Here is a 23,863-nt window from a genome sequence, read left to right as displayed (position 1 = left end):
TATCCTTAAAATATTTCCGTTCTCATTAAAGGGTGATGCTAAGATATGGTTTAATTCTCTCGATCCTGGTTGTGTGCGTAGTCCCCAGGATATGATTTATTACTTCTCTGCTAAATATTTCACTGCTCATAAGAAACAAGCTGCTTTAAGGGAAATATATAACTTTGTGCAAATTGAAGAAGAGAGTCTCCCACAAGCTTGGGGGAGGCTTCTCCAATTACTTAATGGTATGCCTGATCATCCTCTTAAGAAAAATGAAATACTTGATATCTTTTATAACGGACTAACCGATGCTTCCAGAGACCACCTGGATAGTTGTGCTGGTTCTGTTTTCAGGGAAAGAACACCGGATGAAGCTGAGATTCTATTGAATAATATGTTGACAAATGAAAATAATTGGACGCTTCCTGAGCCAGCTCCTGAGCCTATTCCTAAACCAACACCAAAGAAGAGGGGTGTTCTATTTCTCGGTCCTGAAGATATGCAAGAGGCAAAGAAATCTATGAAAGAAAAAGGTATTAAAGCTAAAGATGTTAAGAATTTACCTCCTATTGAAGAAATACATGGTCTTAATTCATCACCTATTGAAGAAATACATGGTCTTGATAACCCGACACAGGTAGTAAAGGTAAATTCTCTCTATAGATTTGATGAAGGTGGTATCCCTCAATATAAGTCTGCTAGACAATGCTTAGATGAGTTTGACAACTTTATTGTTAAACAAGAAAATTTCAATGCTTATTTTGGTAGACAATTAAAACAATATTCTTATATGCTTGAACACTTGGGTGATTATATGTCTAGAGTTAAAGGTGAACTTAAACTCATTAGTAAATATGCTTCTATGGTCACCACCCAAGTAGAACAAGTACTTAAAGCTCAGAATGATTTGCTCAATGAATTGAATAGTAAGAATAATGACTATGTTGTTAGAGTGGCTACTAGAACTGGTAAAATGACTCAGGAACCTTTGTATCCTGAAGGCGATCCTAAGAGAATTGAGCAAGATTCTCAGAGAAATAATATAGATGCACCTAGTCCTTCTAAAAGGAAGAAAAAGAAAAATGATAGGACTTTGCATGCTTCTAGTGAACCTATTGCTGAACCACCTGAGAATCCCAATGATATTTCTATTTCTGATGTTGAAACACAATCTGGTAATGAACATGAACCTAGTGATAATGTTAATGCTGATGTTCATGTTGATGCTCAACCTAGCAATAATAATGATGTAGAGATTGAACCTGATGTTGATCTTGATAACCCACAATAAAAAGAATCAACGTTATGATAAGAGAGATTTTGTTGCTAGGAAACACGGTAAAGAAAGGGAACCTTGGGTTCAGAAACCCATGCCTTTTCCTCCCAAACCATCCAAGAAAAAGGATGATGAGGATTTTGAGCGCTTTGCTGAAATGATTAGACCTATCTTTTTGCGTATGCGATTAACTGATATGCTCAAAATGAATCCTTATGCTAAGTATATGAAAGAAATTGTTACTAATAAAAGAAAGATATCGAAAGCTGAAATTTCCACCATGCTTGCTAATTATACTTTTAAAGGTGGAATACCAAAGAAACTTGGAGATCCAGGAGTACCTACTATACCATGCTCCATTAAAAGAAATTATGTTAGAACTGCTTTATGTGATCTTGGAGCCGGTGTTAGTGTTATGCCTCTCTCTTTATATCGTAGACTTGATTTGAATAACTTGACACCTACTGAAATATCTTTGCAAATGGCTGATAAATCAACTGCTATACCTGTCGGTATTTGTGAGGATGTGCCTGTTGTGGTTGCAAACGTTACTATTTTAACGGACTTTTTTATTCTTGATATTCCCGAGGACGATAGTATGTCTATTATTCTTGGAAGACCCTTTTTGAATACTGCAGGGGCTGTTATTGATTGCAACAAAGGCAATGTCACATTTCATGTTAATGGCAATGAGCATACGGTACACTTTCCGAGGAAACAACCTCAAGTTCATAGTATCAATTCTATTGGAAAAATTCCATCGATTATTTTTGGAGGTTTTGAATTTCCTCTTCCTACTATCAAAAAGAGATATGATATTCTTCTTATTGGGGATGGGCATATCCCCGTTGAGGTAACATAGTGTTATTCGAAATTTCTCCGGTTCCATGTTAGTCGGAATGAGTTTGTTAACAAGACCTGATCAACCTTGTTAGTGGATTCCTTTTGATGAGCATGAGATGGATGAAGTTAGAAGGCACAACCTTCTGTACCCTCTTTCTACTTTCTGTTATTTAGTTGAAATAAAGTAAAAATAGTATTTTTCTGTCTGTTTTCTGAATTATCCGCGCAATATAAAAATACCCCGAAAATAAAAGTTCTCCAAATGCCCTGCCAATTTAATATGATTTTTTCTGGAATATTTGAGAATATCTGGCACTGAGAACACGGCAGGGGGAGCAAGCACCTGGCCATGAGGGTCCAGGGCGCGCCCACCCCTACAGGGCGCGCCCCCTGCCTCGTGGGCCCATGGTGGCCCCCCTCCATTTATTCCTGCACCCACACACTCCTTCCTCCCAAAAAAATCACCATCTAGCTCAAGCACGAGTTCTAGCTCATTTTGCTGCGATTTTCGATCTCCTTGCTCAAAGCACCTCTCACAAAACTATTTTGGGAGATTGTTCCTTGGTATGTGACTCCTCCATTGGTCCAATTAGTTTTTGTTCTAGTGCTTTATTCATTGCAAATTTGTGCTGCCTAGGTGACCATGGTCTTGAGCTTGCATGTCAAATTTATATGGTTCCAAGTAGTCCTAATGCATGATATAGTCTCTAGGCACTTGTAGGAGTAGTTGCTATCAATTTTGTTGAGCTTGGTTCACTTTTATTTGAAGTTACTAAAAAATTTAGAAATTTTTCAAAGGAAGAAATATGTTTAGGAAAATGTACCAAGGTGGTCCTTCAAGGAAACAAGGACCCAGGCTTGCAATGCGTGATGCTGACGATGAACCACCAAGGAACGCTCCAGTGGGGCCTTGTGAATGGCCTTCAGAAGACTTTATGGATCGAGCGGGAATCAAGGAAGAATTTAACGCATATTTGCGTAGCGCTGATCTTGTGAGCTTCGAGGCAGAAAAGTGCCATCAATACCACTATCTCACTAGTTCCTTTGTGAGGAGGTTTGAATTTTCATCTTCACGCAATTCTCAAACTGTCCTGTTTGATCTTTATGAAAATTCTTATACTATGGACTTAGAGGATTTTAGTACTGCTTGCAAACTTCCACAATGGGGTAGTACTAGTGAACCTCGCAAATCTGAATTTAGAGATTTTATTGCTAGTATAACTATGGGGGAATCTAGAGATATAGCACAAGCTACCATAGGGAGCATTCATTTTCCTGCTATACATTATTTTGCTCTCTTTATAGGTAGGTGCATAAATGGTAAAGATGAAGCATGTCATATGTGTGTCCCTGACCTCGGTATTCTTATGAGTGCTGTGTTAGGAGATAAATCTTATAATTTGGGAGTCATTGTTGCACGTAGGTTGCATCATAATAGATTTAATGGAGATTGCTTTGGCGGAATTTATGCAACCCGCTTAGCTGATTTTCTTGGTGTAACCATACGTGATGATGATATTGAATTGCCTCCTACTTATCTAGACTTTAATGCTATGGTTCACCATCAGGTTGTCGAGAGGAATGAACCACCTCTCCAGTACCGACTAATCTTTGACAGGCGTCACGCCGTCAATATTGTTCCTGCCCCTACTCTCTTTGACTTTCGGGCAAAGGGGAGACATTTTATAACCAGGCAGGAGGCAAATGAGTACAAAAGGAGGACGAGGGCAGCTCGCCTCCAAGTTGCAGCCCACGATGCAATAGCCGCTGCATCTCAGTACGACCCCAACTACAACTATGGATATCCGCCAGGCCATCCGTGGAAATAAACCAACTTAGGCCAAAAGCCTAAGCTTGGGGGAGTACGTATTTCTCACCGACATTACATTTATGTTCACACACTCATGCTAGTTGTCGGTGCTCATACTCTTTCACTGTATTATCCATGCTAGTTTATTTTCTTTTTTTGCTTTCTTCTTGTGTGTTTGAAAAACCTTAAGAAAAACCAAAAAAATTAGTTGTAGCTTTTAGCTAGTTTACTTTCTTGTTGTAGTAGTAATAATTAAAAAGAAAACCCAAAAATATTTCCCGTTCTTCTTTTGCTTGTTGGGAGCTTTCCCATGTAAATAGTTTTATTTCTTTTCTTTTCTTTGGGGGTCGATAGGAGAAGACCATAATGAAATTGTTGAAGTGGCTCTTATATGCATTATTGTTGATTTAACCAAGAGCCCATATTGCCTTGTCTTCTCATGTTTATTGAATGCTCGCAGATTCCAGCTTAGTCCAATGCACGTGCACTATTATTATTATTCACATCGTTCGGTCCTGCAAGTGAAAGGCAATAATGACGATATAAGATGGACTGATTGAGATGGGAGAAGCTGGTATGAACTCGACCTCTCTTGTTTTTGTAAATATGATTAGTTCATCGTTCCTGATTCAGCCTATTATGAATAAACATGTTTGCAATGACAATTAGAGATTATAGTTGCTTATGCCATGCTTAATTAGCTATGAGTTATAATGGTTTACCTTGCGTGCCAACATGCTATTAAAATGGTTGTGATGTGGTATGATGGGATGGTATCCTCCTTTGAATGATTCAAGTGACTTGACTTGGCGCATGTTCACACATGTAGTTGAAACAAATCAACATAGCCTTCACGATATTTATGTTCATGGTGGATTATATCCTACTCATGCTTGCACTCAGTGTTTATTAATTTTAATGCATGTTCATGACTATTGTCGCTCTCTAGTTGGTCGCTTCCCAGTCTTTTGCTAGCCTTCACTTGTACTAAGCGAGAATACTGCTTGTGCATCCAATCCCTTAAACCCCAAAGTTATTCCATATGAGTCCACCATACCTTCCTATATGCGGTATCTACCTGCCGTTCCAAGTAAATTTGTATGTGCCAAACTCTAAACCTTCAAATGAAATTCTGTTTTGTATGCTCGAATAGCTCATGTATCAACTAGGGTTGTCCTTATCTTCCATGCTAGGTGGGTTATTCTCAAGAGGAGTGGACTCCGCTCCTCACTCACGAGAAAATGGCTGGTCACCGGGATGCCCAGTCCCATGCTTTATGCAAATCAAATCAAAATAATTGCAAACAAAACTCCCACGGGACTGTTGTTAGTTGGAGGCACTCGTTGTTTCGAGCAAGCCATGGATTGATGCTTGTTGGTGGAGGGGGAGTATAAACTTTACCATTCTGTTTGGGAACCGCCTATAATGTGTGTAGCATGGAAGATATCGCCATATCTTGGTTGTTATGTTGACAATGAAAGTATGCCGCTCAAAATATTATTTATCTCTGCTTTAAAATCGATCTCTGGCACCTCTACAAATCCCTGCTTCCCTCTGCGAAGGGCCTATCTATTTACTTTTATGTTGAGTCAACGCCCTCTTATTAAAAAGCACCAGCTGGAGAGCACCGCTGTCATTTGCATCCATTACTGTTAATTTATATTGGGTATGACTATGACTGGATCTCTTTTACCATCAATTACAATGTTTAGTCAGTCCTTGATCTTTAAAGGTGCTCTGCATTTATGTTTTGCGGTCTCAGAAAGGGCTAGCGAGATACCATCTTGTTATATCATATCATGATTGTTTTGAGAAAGTGTTGTCATCCGAGATTTATTATTATTGCTCGCTAGTTGATTATGCCATTGATATGAGTAAACATGAGACCTAAGTGTTATTGTGAATGTGGTTAGTTATAATCTTTGCTGAAAACTTGAGTGCTGGCTTTACATATTTACAACAACAAGAGCAAACAGAGTTTGTAAAAGTTTTTCTTTATCACTTTCAGTTTATCAACTGAATTGCTTGAGGACAAGCAAAGGTTTAAGCTTGGGGGAGTTGATACGTCTCCATTGTATCTACTTTTGCAAACACTTTTGCCCTTGTTTTGGACTCTAACTTGCATGATTTGAATGGAACTAACCCGGACTGACGCTGTTTTCAGCAGAATTGCCATGGTGTTATTTATGTGCAGAAACAAAAGTTTTTGGAATGACCTGAAACTCCACGGAACTTATTTTTGAAAAATATTAAAAATATTGGCGAAAGAATCAAGGCCAGGGGGCCCACCACATGTCCACGAGGGTGGGGGCGCGCCTGCCCCCCCCCCCGGGGCGCGCCCCCTGCCTCGTGGGCCCCCTGTTGCTCCACCGACCTCAACTCCAACTCCATATATTCGTGTTCGGGGAGAAAAAAATCAGAGAGAAAGATTCATCACGTTTTACTATGATCCGGCAACCCCGAAGTGACAATAATCGGGACCACTCCCGGTGATGACCGTAGTTTGAGGAGTTCATTTATTCACTATGTGTTAATGCTTTGGTCCGGTACTCTATTTAAAGGAGGCCTTAATATCCCTTAGTTTCCGTTAGGACTCCGCTGCCACGGGAGGGTAGGACAAAAGATGTCTTGCAAGTTCTTTTCCATAAGCATGTATGACTATATTCGGAATACATGCCTACATTACATTGATGAATTGGAGCTAGTTCTGTGTCACCCTATGTTATGACTGTTACATGATGAACCTTGTCCGGCATAATTCTCCTTCACCGATCCAATGCCTACGAGCTTTTCATATATTGTTCTTCGCTTATTTACTTTTCCGTTGCTACTGTTACAATCACTACAAAACCCAAAAATATTACTTTTGCTACCGATACCGTTACTTCCATACTACTTTGCTACTAAATACTTTGCTGCAGATACTAAGTTATCCAGGTGTGGTTGAATTGACAACTTAACTGCTAATACTTGAGAATATTCTTTGGCTCCCCTTGTGTCGAATCAATAAATTTGGGTTGAATACTCTACCCTCAAAAACTGTTGCGATCCCCTATACTTGTGGGTTATCAGATGCCAGGACAAGTCTAAGCCCGTTCTGTCACATGATCGCCCACCATCGGCTCGGTCTCGGGGACGAACGCAGTCGGTCCTCGATGTTCCCGCCGTCTGTGCAGTTTGTTAGGCATGTGCATGTCAAGGATGTGCGTTGAGTATTCAAAGACCACACCACCCTTTCATGCATATGCATGGGCCACACGCATATAGGGGTGGTTCCCCCCCCCCCCCTCTCTCTATTGGTTTCTAGATCGAGCAACAATCCGGTGGCCCCGACAGTCTAGGGCGTTGACCGGCACCGAGAAGGGGTAGGCCATGGTGAATACCTGCTTCTTCGTGTTACGGCAGGTCCCCGTTCTCATGTTTTTTACATTATAATGTTTAAAGTTGATATTTGAACAAATCTAGCCCAAAACATAAGTCATCAAAAGTCATGGCATTTTCAAACTTTAGTCATAAAAATATATGAAATATCAGATACAAAAAGAGAGTGCACAAAAACACAAATAGAAGGAAAATAAAGAAGTGGCACCATTTTTATCGAACGTCGATATACGGCTCTCGGTAATGCCTACCTTTACTGAGCGTACCTCTCGGCAATATACCTAAACCTCTAGATCTTAGCCAACCCCCTATCTTTCTCTCACTCAGTTCGCTCTGTGTTTTCTCCTTCCCCTCACCGCCGCTGATATCTTCACCTCCACCATCTACCGACGCCGCCACTACCACCGCCACCAACTGCCGCCACCACCACGGCCACCAGCTGCCGCCACCGCCACCTCTTCCACTGTTGTTGTGTTCTTCATGGCCGACGCCCGACGCGGTGGTTCTTCTTTGCGGCCCAAGGATGGCGGTCGTAGTAGAGTGCCACCGGTGGCGCGGCAGCTCAACATGCCCACAGGTACTCCCCTGCCCTCCTCTCCCATCCCCTCCCACCCCACTCCCCCCCCCCACCGCACCTCTCAACCCCATCCCTCTCCCCTCTGATGCCCTCTCCCCCTCAACACATTACAGTTTTCATCTGCTTCATGATGATTGTATTGTTCTTAGGTAAATATTGGTCAAGTAATTTTCTATTTCAAAATTTAGATTAGGTAAAATTTTGCTTAGGTCAATTTTGATTAAGTAACATGTGGTTAGGTATATTAATCCAAAATTTCATTTGTGTGAGCTGCTGCTATTTAACTTGACATTAGATAAATTTAGATTAGCAATGGAACCAAAAAAAATCTTAGGAACCAAAAAAAATTCTCTGGTTAATTTTGATGAAGTAACATCTGATTAGGTATATTAATTCAAAATGTCATTTGTGTGAACTGCTGTTATTCAACTTGACATTAGATAAATTTAGATTAGCAATGGAACCAAAATTTTGCTTAGGAACCATAATTTTGCTTAGGAACCAAAATTTTGCTTAGCAATGGAACCAAGTTATAGTTATTTATAATTGTATTTTATTTTATTTTCAGATTACTCTCCATTCTAGTTACTAATATATTTTATTTGTTTTCAGATTCTGAGGGGGGCTCTACTAAGTACCGGAGAGTCTCGAGTGGTAGGGCGACCCACGTCAGCAACTCTGGCACGACTGAGTCATCCGGCTCCCGTCAGCTCGCTGCCGATGAGGAGTCGACATCAGATGACGATGTCGGAGTGGACTTTGATGTACCGGATCCACTCGCTACTACTCGACCGACATGGTTGCCTCAGGCGGCTCGGGGTCTACCTCGAGCAACTCTTCCAAGAGGAAGAAATCCGGGCTTAGTCCGGGGAAGGTCCCGGAACCAACGGCTGGCAGCAACCATCCTGTCATTAGACCGAGAAGAGATTGGTATGTATTTGATTTGCAAATTATTTTGGATACCACAGCTTTTCCACTCACATATGCTTGTCTTTTTCATCATGCAGTCACTGAGAATTTATCCCTGCCAAGCCTAAGGGGGCGCGATTGCTGAACCACATCATTGGCTCCCTCTTGAGGAAGTACTTCCCCGGGTTGGCCAAGCCGGGTGATGACCACTCGCCGTCGCCAGGTTTAACCTGGGAACACTACCAGCACACCAAGGATGAGCATGATGTCACCATGGCCACCCGGGTCATCGACGGTTTTTCTATAAGTATCTTCGCCACTGCATTTTTCCATATCCAAATTCTTGTAATTAACTGCCATATGCTTTCTTGTAGGAAGCATTTTCTTGCATGGATGGTAAGAAAGAAAAGGCGACAAAAGGCATCGTGAAATCAGCCCGAAGATACTCTCCGACGTCAAGCACACGCTGTGGTACAAAGTCGTGATGCAGTGTCGGGCGTTCAATGACAAGGGGATTAAGATGACGAGGAAATCTGCTTGTCGGACCAACTTGGAGAGAGAAGAATACTTCAGCGTGTATAATACGTACTAGTGTATAATACTGTCTGAGAGTAGCCTGAAGGTCTCGTACTGTGGCATAGCATTTAATATGATACGGTATCTACCTATGTTACTCTAACCCTCTCTCTCTCTTCTTTAATTCTATATCACATCAGCATGTTTACTATTTCCAAGTGCATGATACTATCTAAGATGCCACCACTATGGCCAACCTCAAAGAGATCTTCTAGGAGGTGCATGGGCAGGACACTGAACCTACGTCCAAGCCCCTTGATCCTGAGTTGCTCATCATTGCTGGCGAGGGGAATGGCCATAGCCGCCACCCCCTTTGCAACGGGCCGATCGCCACCTCCTCGCATCGTAAGCTCCATGAGATACACGCGTCGAGCACAAGCTCAACTCCGTCCATACGGAGTCGCCCAACCGTCGCGTCACGCGAGATAGCGCATCTCAAGGTTAGCATCATAACCATTCATTTATGACCATGCCTCGAAATAGCACCCTTGCAACCTATATGAGCCTAATGCCATATTACAGGATTTAATGGACCAGCGGGCTGCTGAAGAGGAGCAAAGGCGGTAGACTGAGCAGGAGAGCAGAGATAAGGAACGAGCAAAAATGAACGAAATATTCAAGCTTCTCGAGAATCAACTACATGTAGAACATTCTCTAAACTAGAGTAGAACATTCATTATATAGCGACGAACAATGCTCACGTGACTCTACTCTTATAGACTCTTATGAAATCTCAAAGCAGTGGAAATGATGCCCCTCCTCCTCCTCCTCCTCCTCCTCCTCCGGAATCTTAACCCGATGGAAATGAGGCCCCTCGTCCTCCTCAAAATGTTGTATGAACATGTGAACTTCTATGTGATGTGCACGTGTTTTGAAAGTAATGAAATTCCATAAGTTAACCATATGTATGAATTTGCGAACTTGTGTGTGATGTGTACTAGTATGAAACATTGGCCTATGTGAACTACTTTAAGTTATGCCTATGTATGTGATGTGTTGCTCGATGAATTTCTAGGGAGCTAAGAGCTCCCACATTCATTTGTTATGATAACATTTTCTGCATTCATTTATATACAGAAATTGCACTGTGCTTGTTTTTAGTTGTAGGGATTAGACAAGAAAGAGCTTAACAAGAGAAGCAATGGGACACATTTCTGAGAGCTACACTCGGAAAAAGAGAGACTACCGAGCGCAACTCTCGGAAAAGGGGTCGTCTGAGCACTGAAACTACTGTTGTGCCATTCTTTTCCGATGCCACTCTCGGAAAAGGGGTCAGCTGAGCACTTTACTACTACAGTTGTGCCACTCTTTTCCAAGGGCTGTGACACTCGGTAAAAGATCAACTGTCATGTGGGACACCCGGACCCACTGGTCAGTTTCGAAGGGTTTAGTCAACAGTCGTATATCGAGCATTGCCGAGGATGGCTCTCGGCAAAGACATTGTCATATTATTCGTTTTAAATATTTAGCAAATAATTTAAAAGTTTTACTGATAAATGTGACCAGTGGGACCAAATGTCAGGTAGGAATGTTTCTGTGACGTGTTTTTACTGAGCGCAACGTCACGGCTCTCGGTATAGGTAACAGAAAGTGACAGCGGCGTCAGCTGCGAATGGGCATGCCACGTGGCTTCTCTTTGCCGTGTGGTGCTCTCGGCGTCTGCGTTGTTTGCCGTGCGGTGCTTGTTCACTGTGAGCCCATGTCGGCAATGTTAGCTAGTTGCCATAAAGTCAGGTTTGCCAAGTGTGGCTCTCGGCGTTGTTTATTTTGCCGAGTGTCCGTATTTTGGCTCTCGGTGAAGAGCCTGGCACCCGGCATATATGGAAATTCCAGTAATAAAGAAATATGTCAAGTTGTCAATAGTGGGGTAGAGGATTCTACCTGTCCACCAGTATCAGGGTACCCCAAGACATTGACCTGGGCAAAGTAACCATGAGGAGAGAGGATAACAACATTGAACGCCACTCGGATTGTTCCGAGGAACATCTCGAACGAGGATGGGTCAGGGGCCTCGAGAAGGTCCAAGAGAAGGTGGATAGTCTGAGCACAGTCGCCCCAACCTTTCTCCAAACCAAGTTCATGGAACCTGAATTTATTTTAAGAAAATGTTATGTACGATATGCCATGACGCTAGTTCTTTGTTGGGACCAGTAAGGCTTTCAATGATCATGAGTATGATGATTATATACAGTACCGGTGGTGGAACTCCGAGTATGGGGTGTCCGCTGGAAGGCCTGACGGATGTGTCTCTGCCTTCCTGAGTGCACCTTGGAGGGTACTGAGACGGCGAATTCTGTCGTTCAACATAATGGTCTGAAGAAAGAAACAAAATATTTTTTTACGGTGCTACGGCGGGCTTACGCCAGCCTGAACCATTTTCATTATATATAAGAGAAAGATACAAGACATCAGGTACAACAGAAAGCAACCAACACACACAAGAAGGCACAAGAAAGAACAGAAGAAGAACCAGAAAAGAGCTACGACAAGCAGCCAACACCAAGAACTTAGCACCCAACACCACTAGTTGGAACGAGAAGAGCGGAAGCAAGCTTTGTTGAATCAATCGAAAGGAGATCCGTCACCGAGAAGACGTAGAGAAGAAGTTGCCGGCTGCCCTGCGATCACTCTGCACCTTGAAGAGCTAGGAAGTCGCAACCACTGTCGAAGGGCATCCCACTGCCTAGCCACGTCGCGGCAAAGAGAGCTACGGACCGTGCCGAAGGGCAATGTTCCACCAAGACAGACCCTGCACCTCCTCTAGGCCACACCACGGCCATCATAAAAAATAAAGAGAACCAAAGCACTATGCCAGGCAACAAAGCCTCAGACGCTGTCGAAGGGCACCGAACACCGAGACCCATCGTCGCCACGAGCCCCCAAGAGATAAGGTCAACCATCAGCACCGAGGTGACCAAGGGATTAGTCGCCACCATAGATCACTTCCACCGCCACCACCCTGCAGACCAACAACCCAACAAACACTCCAATCCAGACATCAAGCTGCCAACCGCGGATCCGTGGCCCCCCAAAAACAACGCCCTCAAGGGGGAGTAACGACATCGAGACGCCGTCGTCGTCCGATCCAGAGATGGATCTGAGGCTTTCGCCCGGGGCACATGATTAAGAGGGTAACAGTAGCTTCCCGATGGCGCCTTCAAGAAGGGAAACGGCGCTCGAAGGCGTCGCCGTCATCGTTGCCAACAAGATCGACACAAGGCTTTCGCCTGAAGCATCCCGTCCCTGTCATCTCCGTTGAAGCTGACCGATGTGCCCTGCAGCCCGAGACCTCCCCGCCCTCCTGCCAGTCCACGGCGAGCGTCCCCACTAGGACTAGCATGAGGCTCCATTGACACAGAAGCTCACCTCGAGCACCTGCATAGCCGGAGTCAGGTCGTTGTTGGCTGCCACCTGCATTCAAGCCCTTGCCTCCAACCACACCCCACCACCACCGTAGTCAAACTCTGTCGAAGCCATCCACCGCCGACCCCCTGGTCGTGGCCAAGAACGCCGGTTGGCCGGGTGAGTTCAGGAAAAGAAGATATGGGCGCCAAGTAGCATCCCACACTGGCTAGACTGCACCCCCCGCACGACCACGCAGCCCGTGCGCGCACACCGCGCCGCCCAACTCCTCTGCCCTTCGCCACCTGCAAGCTAGCGCCGCGCCTGACCGGCTCGCTGGATCCAGATCCAGGTCACCAGGTCCACCGGCCGCCACACCGCCGCAGCACAGCCGCCCGCCACCGCCTCGCAACCACCACCGTGAGGCAGCTCGCGCCGGATGAGACCGCCACCGACCATGGCCAGATGCGCCGCCGGCAGAGGGCCTCGCGTCGCCGAGCCCTGTTACCTGGATTGAGAGAGACGCCCCGCCGCCGCCGTCCCTGGGTCCAGCGCGAGCTTTGCCGGCGGAAGCCTATGGCGGCGGCGAGATGGGAGGGGTTGGGGAGAGGGGTGGTGGCGGCGCTAGGTTTTCACCCCCGAGTCGCCAGAGCCAGGCGACGCGGGGGGGGGGGGGGATCCTCCTTCTCTCGTTGCTCAAAGAAAGAAAATATTACATCCTCATCCTGATTAAACAGCAGGTGTAACAGTTCCAGTGTTAGAGTTGTGTCGAATATTGTGTACATGGTAGGTTACAGTTAGACTATGAGTTGTATTGTGTTTACATAGGATATGGAGTCGTGTCCTAGTATGACACTTGTATCCTAGGCCTCTCATATATAGCGAGGGTAGACACACGATGTAACCTATGCCAACATAATAGCATCAGAATGCAGGGGAAGCCGGCGGCATGTGCCAGTGTCCAGGGCGACCGGGTGCGGTATTGTAGCGGTGTCATGGGGAGGAGCGCCCATAGTCAGGCCCCGGGAATGTAGCCATATCAGTGAACCTCGTTAACAAATCTTGGTGTCGTGCTTGTGTGATTGCTTGATCCTTGAATGATCGATGGAGTGCCTCGGATTTATTCTAACAAGTGATATCATAAGCTAGGTTCGGAGGTTGTGGAAGTTGATTTAGAGGAGAGCGATGAAGACCGGCGGCTGTGGAGGCACGGCGACGTGCGACAGCGATCGGAGATCATCGCGCATAAAGCAATGTGTAGCAATTGGCGTGTTCGTGAAGGTCCCCATGATGGCAGATCGTATCAAAATCGATCTGGCGAGTCCGTATGCGGGCGTGGCCGCAGGAGCGAAAGCGGCCTCACGTGCGGGCTGAGGCGGACACAGGCGGGTCTGCAGCCAGGAAGCGTACGCGCGTGAAGGCAGTCCAAGGGACGTGAACATGCTAGAACTACAGGAAGTGTACGCGGGATTTGTTTTGGACCAAAAGGAGACCGAGTCTCCAAGTGACATTGAGATAGGCACGCAAATCAACTGGCGAATAGAAAAAAATCGCAAGGCATAATCCGTTGGAAAGCAGAAGCTCAGGGCAGAGACAAAGCAATTAGCATGCATTGGGGGTTGTGCAAGGGAGCCATCACGTGATTACTAAGATTTTCTTTTGGTTGGAATTGCTATTAGTACATGAGGGTGCTTGTGTACTTGGACATCACGTGAGGAAAGCTCGGATAATTTTTTGCAGGGTCAGCCGTACAAAGAACTATGGCGCCATCGGGTATCAGGTTTGAGGTGGAGAAGTTCGATGGGACTGACAACCTTGAGTTATGGCAGACAAGGGTGAAAAATTTGTTGGTGCAACAAGGATGCTTGAAGTTGTTGCAGGAAGTCATGTCAGCTAAGATGGAATTATCAGGTGATGGATGGAGATTGGCGGAAGACGATTTGGGAGCCTCGAGTGTGTCGTACAGTCGAACGAGTTCGGCTGGGTTGGACTAGGCAGTCTGACGGATCGACCCGAGTCGGTTGATACAGAAGACGGTGGTGAAATCGGCGCTGACGACGTGGGAGCGTGATGCTGATGGTGACCGACTTCTGGGAGTGGAAACACGTGGCGCAGGCCCCGAGGGCCTGTGTGGCTTCGACAAGACTATGGCGCGGGGTTGATTCAAGACGGTGCGCACATGAGAGCTTGAAATCGATGGGGCGCGAGGGTGGACTGATCATCTACCATAGAGTCATGTTGAAGGTGGAGCTGGAGTCTGGAGGACTTCACTCGGTGCTGATTGAGGGGCTACGGCGTAAGTGCACAGAGAGTCGAAGCCTATTCAGTGGGGAAAAGCGAGGGACACGTAATTCGGACTGGAGCCCGGTGGTCTGATGGAAGCGTAAAACTCGTCATCGGTCGGTGATGATCGGTGGTACTCTGCAGTGGGGGTTGAGTGGTGTGGGTCCACGACCCTTGAGACTCGACCGGGACAGTGGAGGCTCGGCGCGGTAATAGCGGCGAGGCGTGCGGTATGCACGGACATGGAGACGGGCCAGGGCTTTGATGGTCATACATGTGATGAGACAACTGCGAATTTCACTCGGGATGACTAAAAGCAATGGTGAAATTCCTTCAAGTTTCAGACAGGCAGTCAAGAAAGGAGCGGTGATGTTGAGTTCAGGTAACTCTTATATGTGACACCAATATGTGAGTTGTTCACTGTCATGCAGGTCAGTGATCGTGTGTGATGGCGTTGACGGATACTCTGGAAGTTGGGAGCACAAACTAGAGTAACAAGGAACTTAATTTTGCTCGAGCGTTGACTGTGGTCAAGAAAAGAAGGGACTACAAGTTGCAGGTGGAGTCATATGGAGTCTTTGGAGTAGCAGCGGTTCTCATGGGATAAGCTCAACTCCAATGTACATGGAAGTTTGACGCGTTGATGAATTCAAGGTGGTGGAGAATATTCGCCAAGGTGGAGTTTGTTAGAGTTGTGTCGAATATTGTGTACAAGGTAGGTTACAGTTAGACTATGAGTTGTATTGTGTTTACATAGGATATGGAGTCGTGTCCTAGTAGGACACTTGTATCCTAGGCCTCTCATATATAGCGAGGGTAGACACACGATGTAACCTATGCCAACATAATAGCACCGGAACGCAGGGGAAGCCGGCGGCATATGCCGGTGTCCAGGGCGACCGGGTGCGGTATTGTAGCAGTGTCATGGGGAGGAGCGCCCATAGTCAGGCCCCGGGAATGTAGCCATATCGGTGAACCTCGTTAACAAATCTTGGTGTCGTGCTTATGTGATTGCTTGATCCTTGAATGATCGACGGAGTGCCTCAGATTTATTCTAACATCCAGTTTAAACTTCGTAGATTGGATCATCAGGCTTTTGCACTTACTTAAAGAATTTGTTCTAAAACATTTGTTTTACTTACAAAATGAACATATCATCAGGGCAAATCCCCAACACATTAAGTAAGATTGTGTCTATATTTTCTGACAGGCTGACTATGCTCATATGCTGCTTTTAGATATATCTAAGAAATTGACATGCCATTAACAAATGATGCAAGCCTGTCAGTTTTCAACAACAAAGATATAGTTTTTCTAGAGAACCTTCAGCAAAGAAATAATCAAATGATTCAATCTACAAAAGCCAAATGATCCAATCCGCAAAGCGAGACAGTGGAGAGTGTAACCTTGTCATGGAGCAGCTTCGACGAAGGAAGTTAAGCAATGGGTACATGCTCTCCTTGTCATGGAGCAGCTTCGACGACAAGTGCCTGTTCAGAAACTGCACACCATTGCCAATGGACTTCGACAGCGATGGGCGCGGGAATGAGGCGTTGAATGGCTCAAAGTCCAGCTCAAGCACAAAGTTGTTATCGGTGGTGCAATTTGAATAGAAGAAGCGTTATATGATATAACTAATTAAGGTATAAGCTGGACTCTTGAATCTTAATAATTTCACAAAATCACAGATACCTTCCATTCGCCAATTGTTCCTTGAACTGCAAATACTCAGGGACACTTAACTCCTCAACACCAAGCTCGCTCACATTTACCCTCACATACTCGCAGAAGCCGGGCCTTGGCCGGATGGCGAGAGCAAACCATGGAGGGATGACAATTGCCTCCTGTATGAGAAAACAACAGATCAAGAGCTGAACATCACTGGAATGACAGTGCAGTGAGTTTTGGTTGTGCAAACCTGTGCGCCCCTTAGTAGATCCTCAAAGGCGCTGTCCTTCAGCTTCTCGCGCTCGGCCTCAGGGATCGCGGCATTATATTCAGCAATGATCTGATAGGGGGGCTGCAGCATCCCCTTTCATTGGTTAACAAGCCTGAACAGCAGGTGGGTCAGATCTATCAACAAACGTTACTCAAACAATGCGTGGTAACAATTGTAGCACCAAGACAAATGTAAGGAGCGGTAATTAAATGTTCATGTTCTTTGTTATAGTATAAATACAACTATCAGTAAGAAGTTATTAAAAGACAAATAGAAGGAGCAGAATATAGAAATACAGGAACAATTTTTTGAAACTTCATCATCTGTTCTTTTAAATTTTTAATGTCGCTATCAGTTTTGTTCTCTTTTCTCGTTCTCATGTTCCGGCATCCCCGTGATCATTTCACGCTTTGTATGGCCAAACGATGATGGCCGCCGTCACACCCAGAGAGCCGAGCCAGGGAAGGGAGCAGAGACGGAGGAGGAGAGGGGGAACCACCACGTCGGTGGAGGTTGGGAGGCGACGGGGAATAGGAGGATAGCTATTCCCACAAGTAGAGGTGGCTGGGCAGCTGCGTCTGATAGTATCCCTACAGTTGTTCTTTCTTTAATAAACACATTGTTTCGTCTGTTTTGTACCTTTTGCTCTGCCATTAGATAGATCCGGAAGTACTACAATCACTTATTGTTTAATACTTTGTTATGATTTAATTTGATCGTAATTGCATTTTAAATTCAGTGGTTATGGCAGCTATGTATCAATATTTATCCTACAAGTTCAGCATCTGAGGCTAGACTATTCCAATTTAGAGAAGTTAACACGATATTTGTATTGGACAGTCAGCAAATATAATTTTGTGAAAATTCATCCCAGAAAGATATGATGGTATAACTTTGCTAAATAAAAGCTATAAGTCATGAATTGTGCTCTCTCTCTCTCTGAGTTATCCTTGAATCTGTAGCTTGCGGCTGTGTGAAATCAGAATTCGAGTGCTTAGCATCAAGTTAATGTTACAGGTATTCAAAAAAAATTGCAGGTGATCAGGAGATATGACATTTTTTTACTTCTACATATGCAATGAATAATCTGGAAAAATGAATAATCTGGAAAAAACAAAAAAGAAGTTCCAGTTTTTTATTTATTTAACAAGTAGTCTTCCAGCCGTAGCCAACAGAGTATAAACTGGAAAAAATCAGAAGATAAGAAGGAAAAACAGGAACATCACACAACGATCCGCTTCTACAGAGCATTGCTAAGAATGTAGCACCTCATCTTGGCACATTGTCAAAGATGTTCCAGTTTGTATGTTTCATCCCTGGACTTGGATGACCACCACCAGCAAACAACTATGCTTATTACACTGGCACAAAAACATGGGCTAAAACAGCTAGATCTTTGCACCACCCTCCCCTGTAACCTTCAAGTCACTCTCCGATTTCCACCAGCCAGGTGTTAACCGATGAACAAAGTGATGGTGCCTCCGGAAGTCGGCGTAGCTGCGAAGCCTGATGTTGCAGGGTTTCTCGGGGCACTTGAAAGCTTGTTCCAGGCTCAAGCTGTGCTCGGCCAGATAGTGATTGCTGATCTGTTCAACCAAAGCTAGAAGTCAGAAAATCAAATTAATATATGCACCAATCAATATTATGAAGATGCTTACATCATTTATCTGCACTCGAGAGCAGTAAGGTCCCTCGAAACAACACAGATGACATACAAAATTCTTCTTCGAACACTGTGCGAGTGCTTGGCAGTACTCCACATACAGGTTCACCTCACACTCTGGCACAAGCTGCTGTTGAACCATCTGTGAAGAACCAACCATTTAAAACATACTAGCAGAATAATCTAAAGGTAAAAGAGGAAGAGGTACTCTAGTTAAAGCTAGAAGTCTTCCACGTATTTGTTATTCGAGATGGGCAGATAATAATCTATTCTTCGAAAATTTGCAAAGACGTTGTTATCCTGATCAGGATTTCTAGTTCCTGTTTTATGTGGCCTTGAATCAGAACTGAATTGTTTGGCCTTATCTCTCAGTTCCACCCTTCACAAGAACCAATCGAATCCCCCTAGCTGCTTTTGCTGAGCTGAATGGCAATATTGGATTGGTTGGTAGTACCCTGATTTATGGATCACACTGCCAGCCTCTAACTGCTGGGGTTAATCATCGTCATAATTAATGTTGGACAATATTTCAAGTTGTTTATGTTTTATTTGTTTTCAGCAAGGTGTCGTCTAAGACAAGGTGTTGGATACTTATATGTTGGCAACTCATAACTGAACAGTATCAGAAAAATTGATGACATGTTAGCTATGATCTGAACGGTGTCACAGAAACTGCATTGATTTTAGTTTCAATGGTAATAATGAACAACATGCACCAGATTTTAGTTTCAATGTTGCGATCAGTATTTCTGTTGAAACTACAATCAATGCAGTTTTGGTTTAGTGAAACAATTGTATTAGCTCTTTGGTCTTCCTTATTTGGCTGTAATAACACTCTGCTCGTAGAAAGAAACAGTCATTCTACTTTGTTTCAAAGTGTATCATTGGTTGTCACACAAAATGAAATCTCAAAGGGAAGAGTGTTATTGCACTGAACACACCTTGGCAAACGTCAATTCTGCCTGGAGACAGGAACAACTGTTCTGAAGGTTCAAAATTGGTTGTAATTACTAAGGACAGAAACATTGCATGTGAGAAAGTTTAGGTGCTCACTGCCAAAGTTCTATTTTATAGCTAAATGTTAGCAGGTCCGGCTAGTTCAGACCACCGTTTAACTAACCAAGTTATAAGAACTCAAGTATAAAGAAGGCATATAAGGGACTAAAATTTAAGGAATCAGCGAGAGATGGCCTTACATGTATGGGAGGAATAGATGCCGGTGTAGGTGTTGTTCTGTTCTTTCGAAGCCAGTCCTCCCATACAGGTATCCTGCTCGGGTTGGGCGCCTTTTTCTTCTGTGAATACCTAAATGCATGATGCACTGCAGGCTTTTTCTCCGTCTTCTTCTTCTTCTTCTTCCCCTTTCCGTTGACCGGACTTCCATTGTCAACTTCAGCAACGTCTTCTTCGCTTCCTAAAAGATCTGAGGAAACAGGCAATCAATTGTCAATACAGTTCAATTCATCTAGTTAGCAAGAGCAGTACACTGTTTTAGAGAAGAGGAAAGGAAATTACCTGTTGGATGGCTTCTTGATTTTATATTAGCTTCAATTCTGGCAAGCATCTGACCAAGTTGGTCTTGGACAGTGGCAATCCTATCTTCAGAGCAGTCCCCTGGGGTGCAGCCAACGGGCACATCATGTTTGCGCGGGTCGTCAGGGTTATGGACTAGAAGGGCTCTTTGAACAATGCTCAAAGCATACACATCTTGGCCAAGTGCAGAATAGAACTCAGCCAGAAACTTTGCAATGATGATAGAACCTTTGAAAGCAGCCGCTGCTTCATGTACCATCTGGATCAGCTCTCTTAACATTGCCTTAAACTGTGGTCCACCCACTCTTGTAGTGTGCTTCAGCTCCACATAACCTTCTAGCATGCGTGCTCGGGCACAGTAGCCATAAGTTGCAGCCAAGTTCTTTGCCTCCTCTCTTGCAGCAGCAAGATGACCAGCAACATCCTTACGCAAGATCTCCTCCACTTTACTAGGCACATATTGATCGCACACAAATCGCATTATCTCGTGTAGCTTATCTGAAGCTTCTGCTCTTGCTTTGGTAATGTTGTCCTTGGGCGACGAGTGGATGAGCTGGTAGCCCTGTTCGAGCCCTTCAAGCCAGTCGCTGGCGTGCTTGGTTCGCCGTTTGTTCCTGTGTTGTGTGCACCGACGAATATCATACCAGATGTTATGCTTGGCTGGGTCGTCCGGGTCAATCATGGTACTGGCATGGATGAACTCAGATTGGATGTCAGCAATCCGGTCAGTGAACTCATTGGCATGAAGAGACACAACGGACGCAACATCTGTGTCGAAGGGAAGCTTAATCTCTGGAAGGACTTCCTTCTCAAGCTCACCGAGCTTTGCAAGGCACATCAGCTCGTTCCCTCGGAAGACAGGAGTCACGATGCAGCGTGGCGCAAACCGCTTGGCTTCGGTGAAGTAGGCCAGGGCCAGAACTGAATGATCGCGCGACTGGCGCAGCACATCCTTATCATCAGTCTTGGACCCCTTCTCGAACAGCTCTGAACTCATCTGGCTATGAAGATCACCTGCCAAATTAAGCGCGACCGTGGACCGCGGGTGGGCGGCGACGAGCGCCTCGGCGAGTGGCAGCGCGTCGGTCATGCCCCCGTTGCCGTACAGGAGCTTGGCGATCTCTCGGCATTCATTCCTGATGGCGGTCGCCTCGTCCTCTTGGCGGATCTTGCCGCGCCGCTTCCTCGTGGTGCCCTTGGTCGCCGATGGCTCGGCGAGCGCGTCAGCCTTGGTGAGCTGCGCCTCGGCGAGCACCTCGTGGTGCTCATGCACCAGTGTCTTCGCGGCGCCCGCTTGGCTGTTGAGGACGATCTGGGTCGCAGACGACGAAGCCTGCGCGTTCTCCATGGTAGGGTGCGCCTCGGCGAGCACCTCGTCGTCCGCAGCGGCGCCGTTTTGACGACGACGACTCCCAGCCGCTCCTGGGTTCCTCGCGGCGACCAGGGCTGCGGACGGCGAGGGCGGCGCGTTCGCGAGCACCTGGTCGCGGGCCAGAGCCTCCCCCGCGTCCTCGTCTCGACGAAGAGCCCGCGCGGCCGCTCCTGGATCGTTGACGCCGACCACGGTCGCCGACGGTGAGCCCGGCGCGTCCGCGAGCACCTCGCCCCGAGCGGGCGCCTCGTCCGTGTCGTCGCTCGGACGACGCCTGCTCGCGGCCGCTCGCCCGCTGCCTCCCTTCGACGGGGCGGAGCCAGCGTTGCTCATGGTGGGAGGGAGGAGGGAGGACGGGAGCGGGGAAGAAGCCGCGGCCCGCTTCGGAATGCCGGAGGGGGAGAGGTTGGGCCCGTCGACGCGGAGGCGCGGCGCGGGGAGGGCGTCGGTTTCGGGCGGCGCGGCGCCGGTGGGGAGGGCGGATTCGAGGCGGTGGGGGGAGAGAGGCGAATTGGAAGAGGGTTCGGGGCTTGGGTGGTTGGTTTGGTTGCCGCGGCGTGGAGGATGGTTTAGCTTGCGAGGCTTGGAGCAGGTGGCGACAAAGCGCTGGGCTGGTTGGAGGGTTCAAGCTTCTCTCCCATCCATTTTCTTCTCTTCTTTTCTCCTTTGGCCCTTTTTTTTCTGGGGGGGCCTTTTCTTTTCTTCACCCTATTTACAACGACCCTGATCCCAGGTGCGCAGCAACTGATCTGGTTCTGGAGAAGGCGCAGCATCTTTGGGCGGGGCAAACGGCGCTCTCTCTCGCTGCCGCAGAGGCGGTGGGATTCGCATGCCTTGTCGCCACGTACGCCGAAAAGCATTTCTAACGGACTCCTCGGCCAATCACACGCTGCCAGCTATGCTGGGTCCCACCGTAGAATCCTACTGCCTCTAGGTTGTTGCTTGTGTGTTGACATTCCTTAATTGGTGATGGGTCCCACCCAAGTGCGTAGTACTACATGCAGCGTGCAAAGACGGGATGACGCTTCCTAGTCTCTCGTCTGTCTGTCCAAACAAACCCGTTCCATTTGATAATTTATTTAAATCGTTGATATCTTCTGAACTGAAATTCCGTTTTCAGATTTATTTTTCATATTTGAACTCGTTCCGACAAGATCGTCGAAACAAGACCAATCTTGGATATATACATTTTAAATCTCAGCTAGGGCACGTTGCTTTTGCCATATTTCAATTAACTAGAGTATACTATATGTGTGCTAAAACATTTTGGAACGTGTTTCAGTGATTTTGGAACACGTCTCAATAGTTTTGAGGGGTCGGATGGGCGGATTGTTTGGATAGAGAGACGACAGAATAGGAAGAGGGTTCGGGGCTTGGTGGTTGGTTTGGTTGCCGCGGCGACGATGTGGGCGTGGAGGATGGTTTCGCTTGCGAGGCTTGGAGCAGGTGGCGACAAAGCACTGGGCTGGTTGGAGGCTTGAAGCTTCTCTCCCATGCGTTTTCTTTTCTTTTCTTTTCTCCTTTCCCCTTCGTTGCTGCTGCTCTCCTTTCGAATTTCAAATTCCTTTTCCACCATACTAATTTCGAATTTGGTTGCTCGTTTTTCGTCACCTCTACAGATAGTTTCCTTTGGAATTAAAATGTCGGCTCATTCATCACAGTCGACATATATTTGGATTGAAGAATGTCACCACTTTTCAAGTATCTCCATCCTAATTGGTGGCAAAAAAAAGGTGTTGTGCTCTTGGCTTGCAAAATTAAGCATGGTCACGCTATAAGAAATGCCGAAGTTGAAACCATGGGTGGCTAAAGTGAAACAAGGAAAGGGACAGAACAAAATTCTCAAAACTGAAATGTTCTCCGCATTTTTTGGCCATGATGTCACCGAGGACGAAACGTTTGGCAACACTGCAACATAGATAAGAGTATCTACAATCGAATCCCTCAAATCCCCTCTACGTCCGGCTAGGGCGGACAGCTCAGTGATTGGTCATGAAAATGCAATCCAATTGGACCCCTTAAACCGTCCCTATACGTCCGGGCTATCCGGCGCCCGTCTATAAAGAACCCATACCTAGTGCGGATACAGGGAGGCCCGAACGTGCCCGCCACGTCGGACAGGCGGGGCACACGCAGAAATGGAGCTCCGACGGGAGCTCACAAGGCGAAGATGGAGGCCGTCCAGGCACGACGTGTGCTTGCATTGCAGCAGGCTTGCCTTCGAACTCTCCAGAGGGGTTGAGGGTGGAGCAGGTGACGAGTATATATTATCTTTGGTTTTAACTACGCGCGTGGATGAATTTCAGGTTTCATGTAGTACCATGGATATGAGGCATATCCACACTACTATACACTCCGGTTAATTGAAATATGGCTA

At 46.0% G+C, this 23,863-nt stretch overlaps 1 protein-coding gene across 1 annotated transcript; it reads right to left on the bottom strand.

Annotated features, from left to right (window-relative positions):
- Nucleotides 1-16,223: 16,223 nt before the first annotated feature.
- LOC123048524 (uncharacterized) lies at nt 16,224-21,462 on the bottom strand. Its single transcript, XM_044471609.1, has 9 exons — nt 21,370-21,462; nt 20,097-21,111; nt 19,778-20,004; nt 19,523-19,564; nt 18,634-18,723; nt 18,337-18,504; nt 16,898-16,999; nt 16,672-16,823; nt 16,224-16,302 (listed from the first exon to the last, which is right to left on the bottom strand). The coding sequence occupies exons 1-9, from the start codon at nt 21,460-21,462 to the stop codon at nt 16,224-16,226; spliced, it is 1,968 nt and encodes a 655-aa protein (XP_044327544.1).
- Nucleotides 21,463-23,863: the final 2,401 nt, after the last annotated feature.

Source organism: Triticum aestivum, chromosome 2D (assembly GCF_018294505.1).
Source record: "Triticum aestivum cultivar Chinese Spring chromosome 2D, IWGSC CS RefSeq v2.1, whole genome shotgun sequence".
In the NCBI taxonomy this organism is placed as follows: domain Eukaryota; kingdom Viridiplantae; phylum Streptophyta; class Magnoliopsida; order Poales; family Poaceae; genus Triticum; species Triticum aestivum.
The sequence above is the reverse complement of the archived record's forward strand: the minus strand, read 5'-3'. Positions and strand labels throughout refer to the sequence as shown.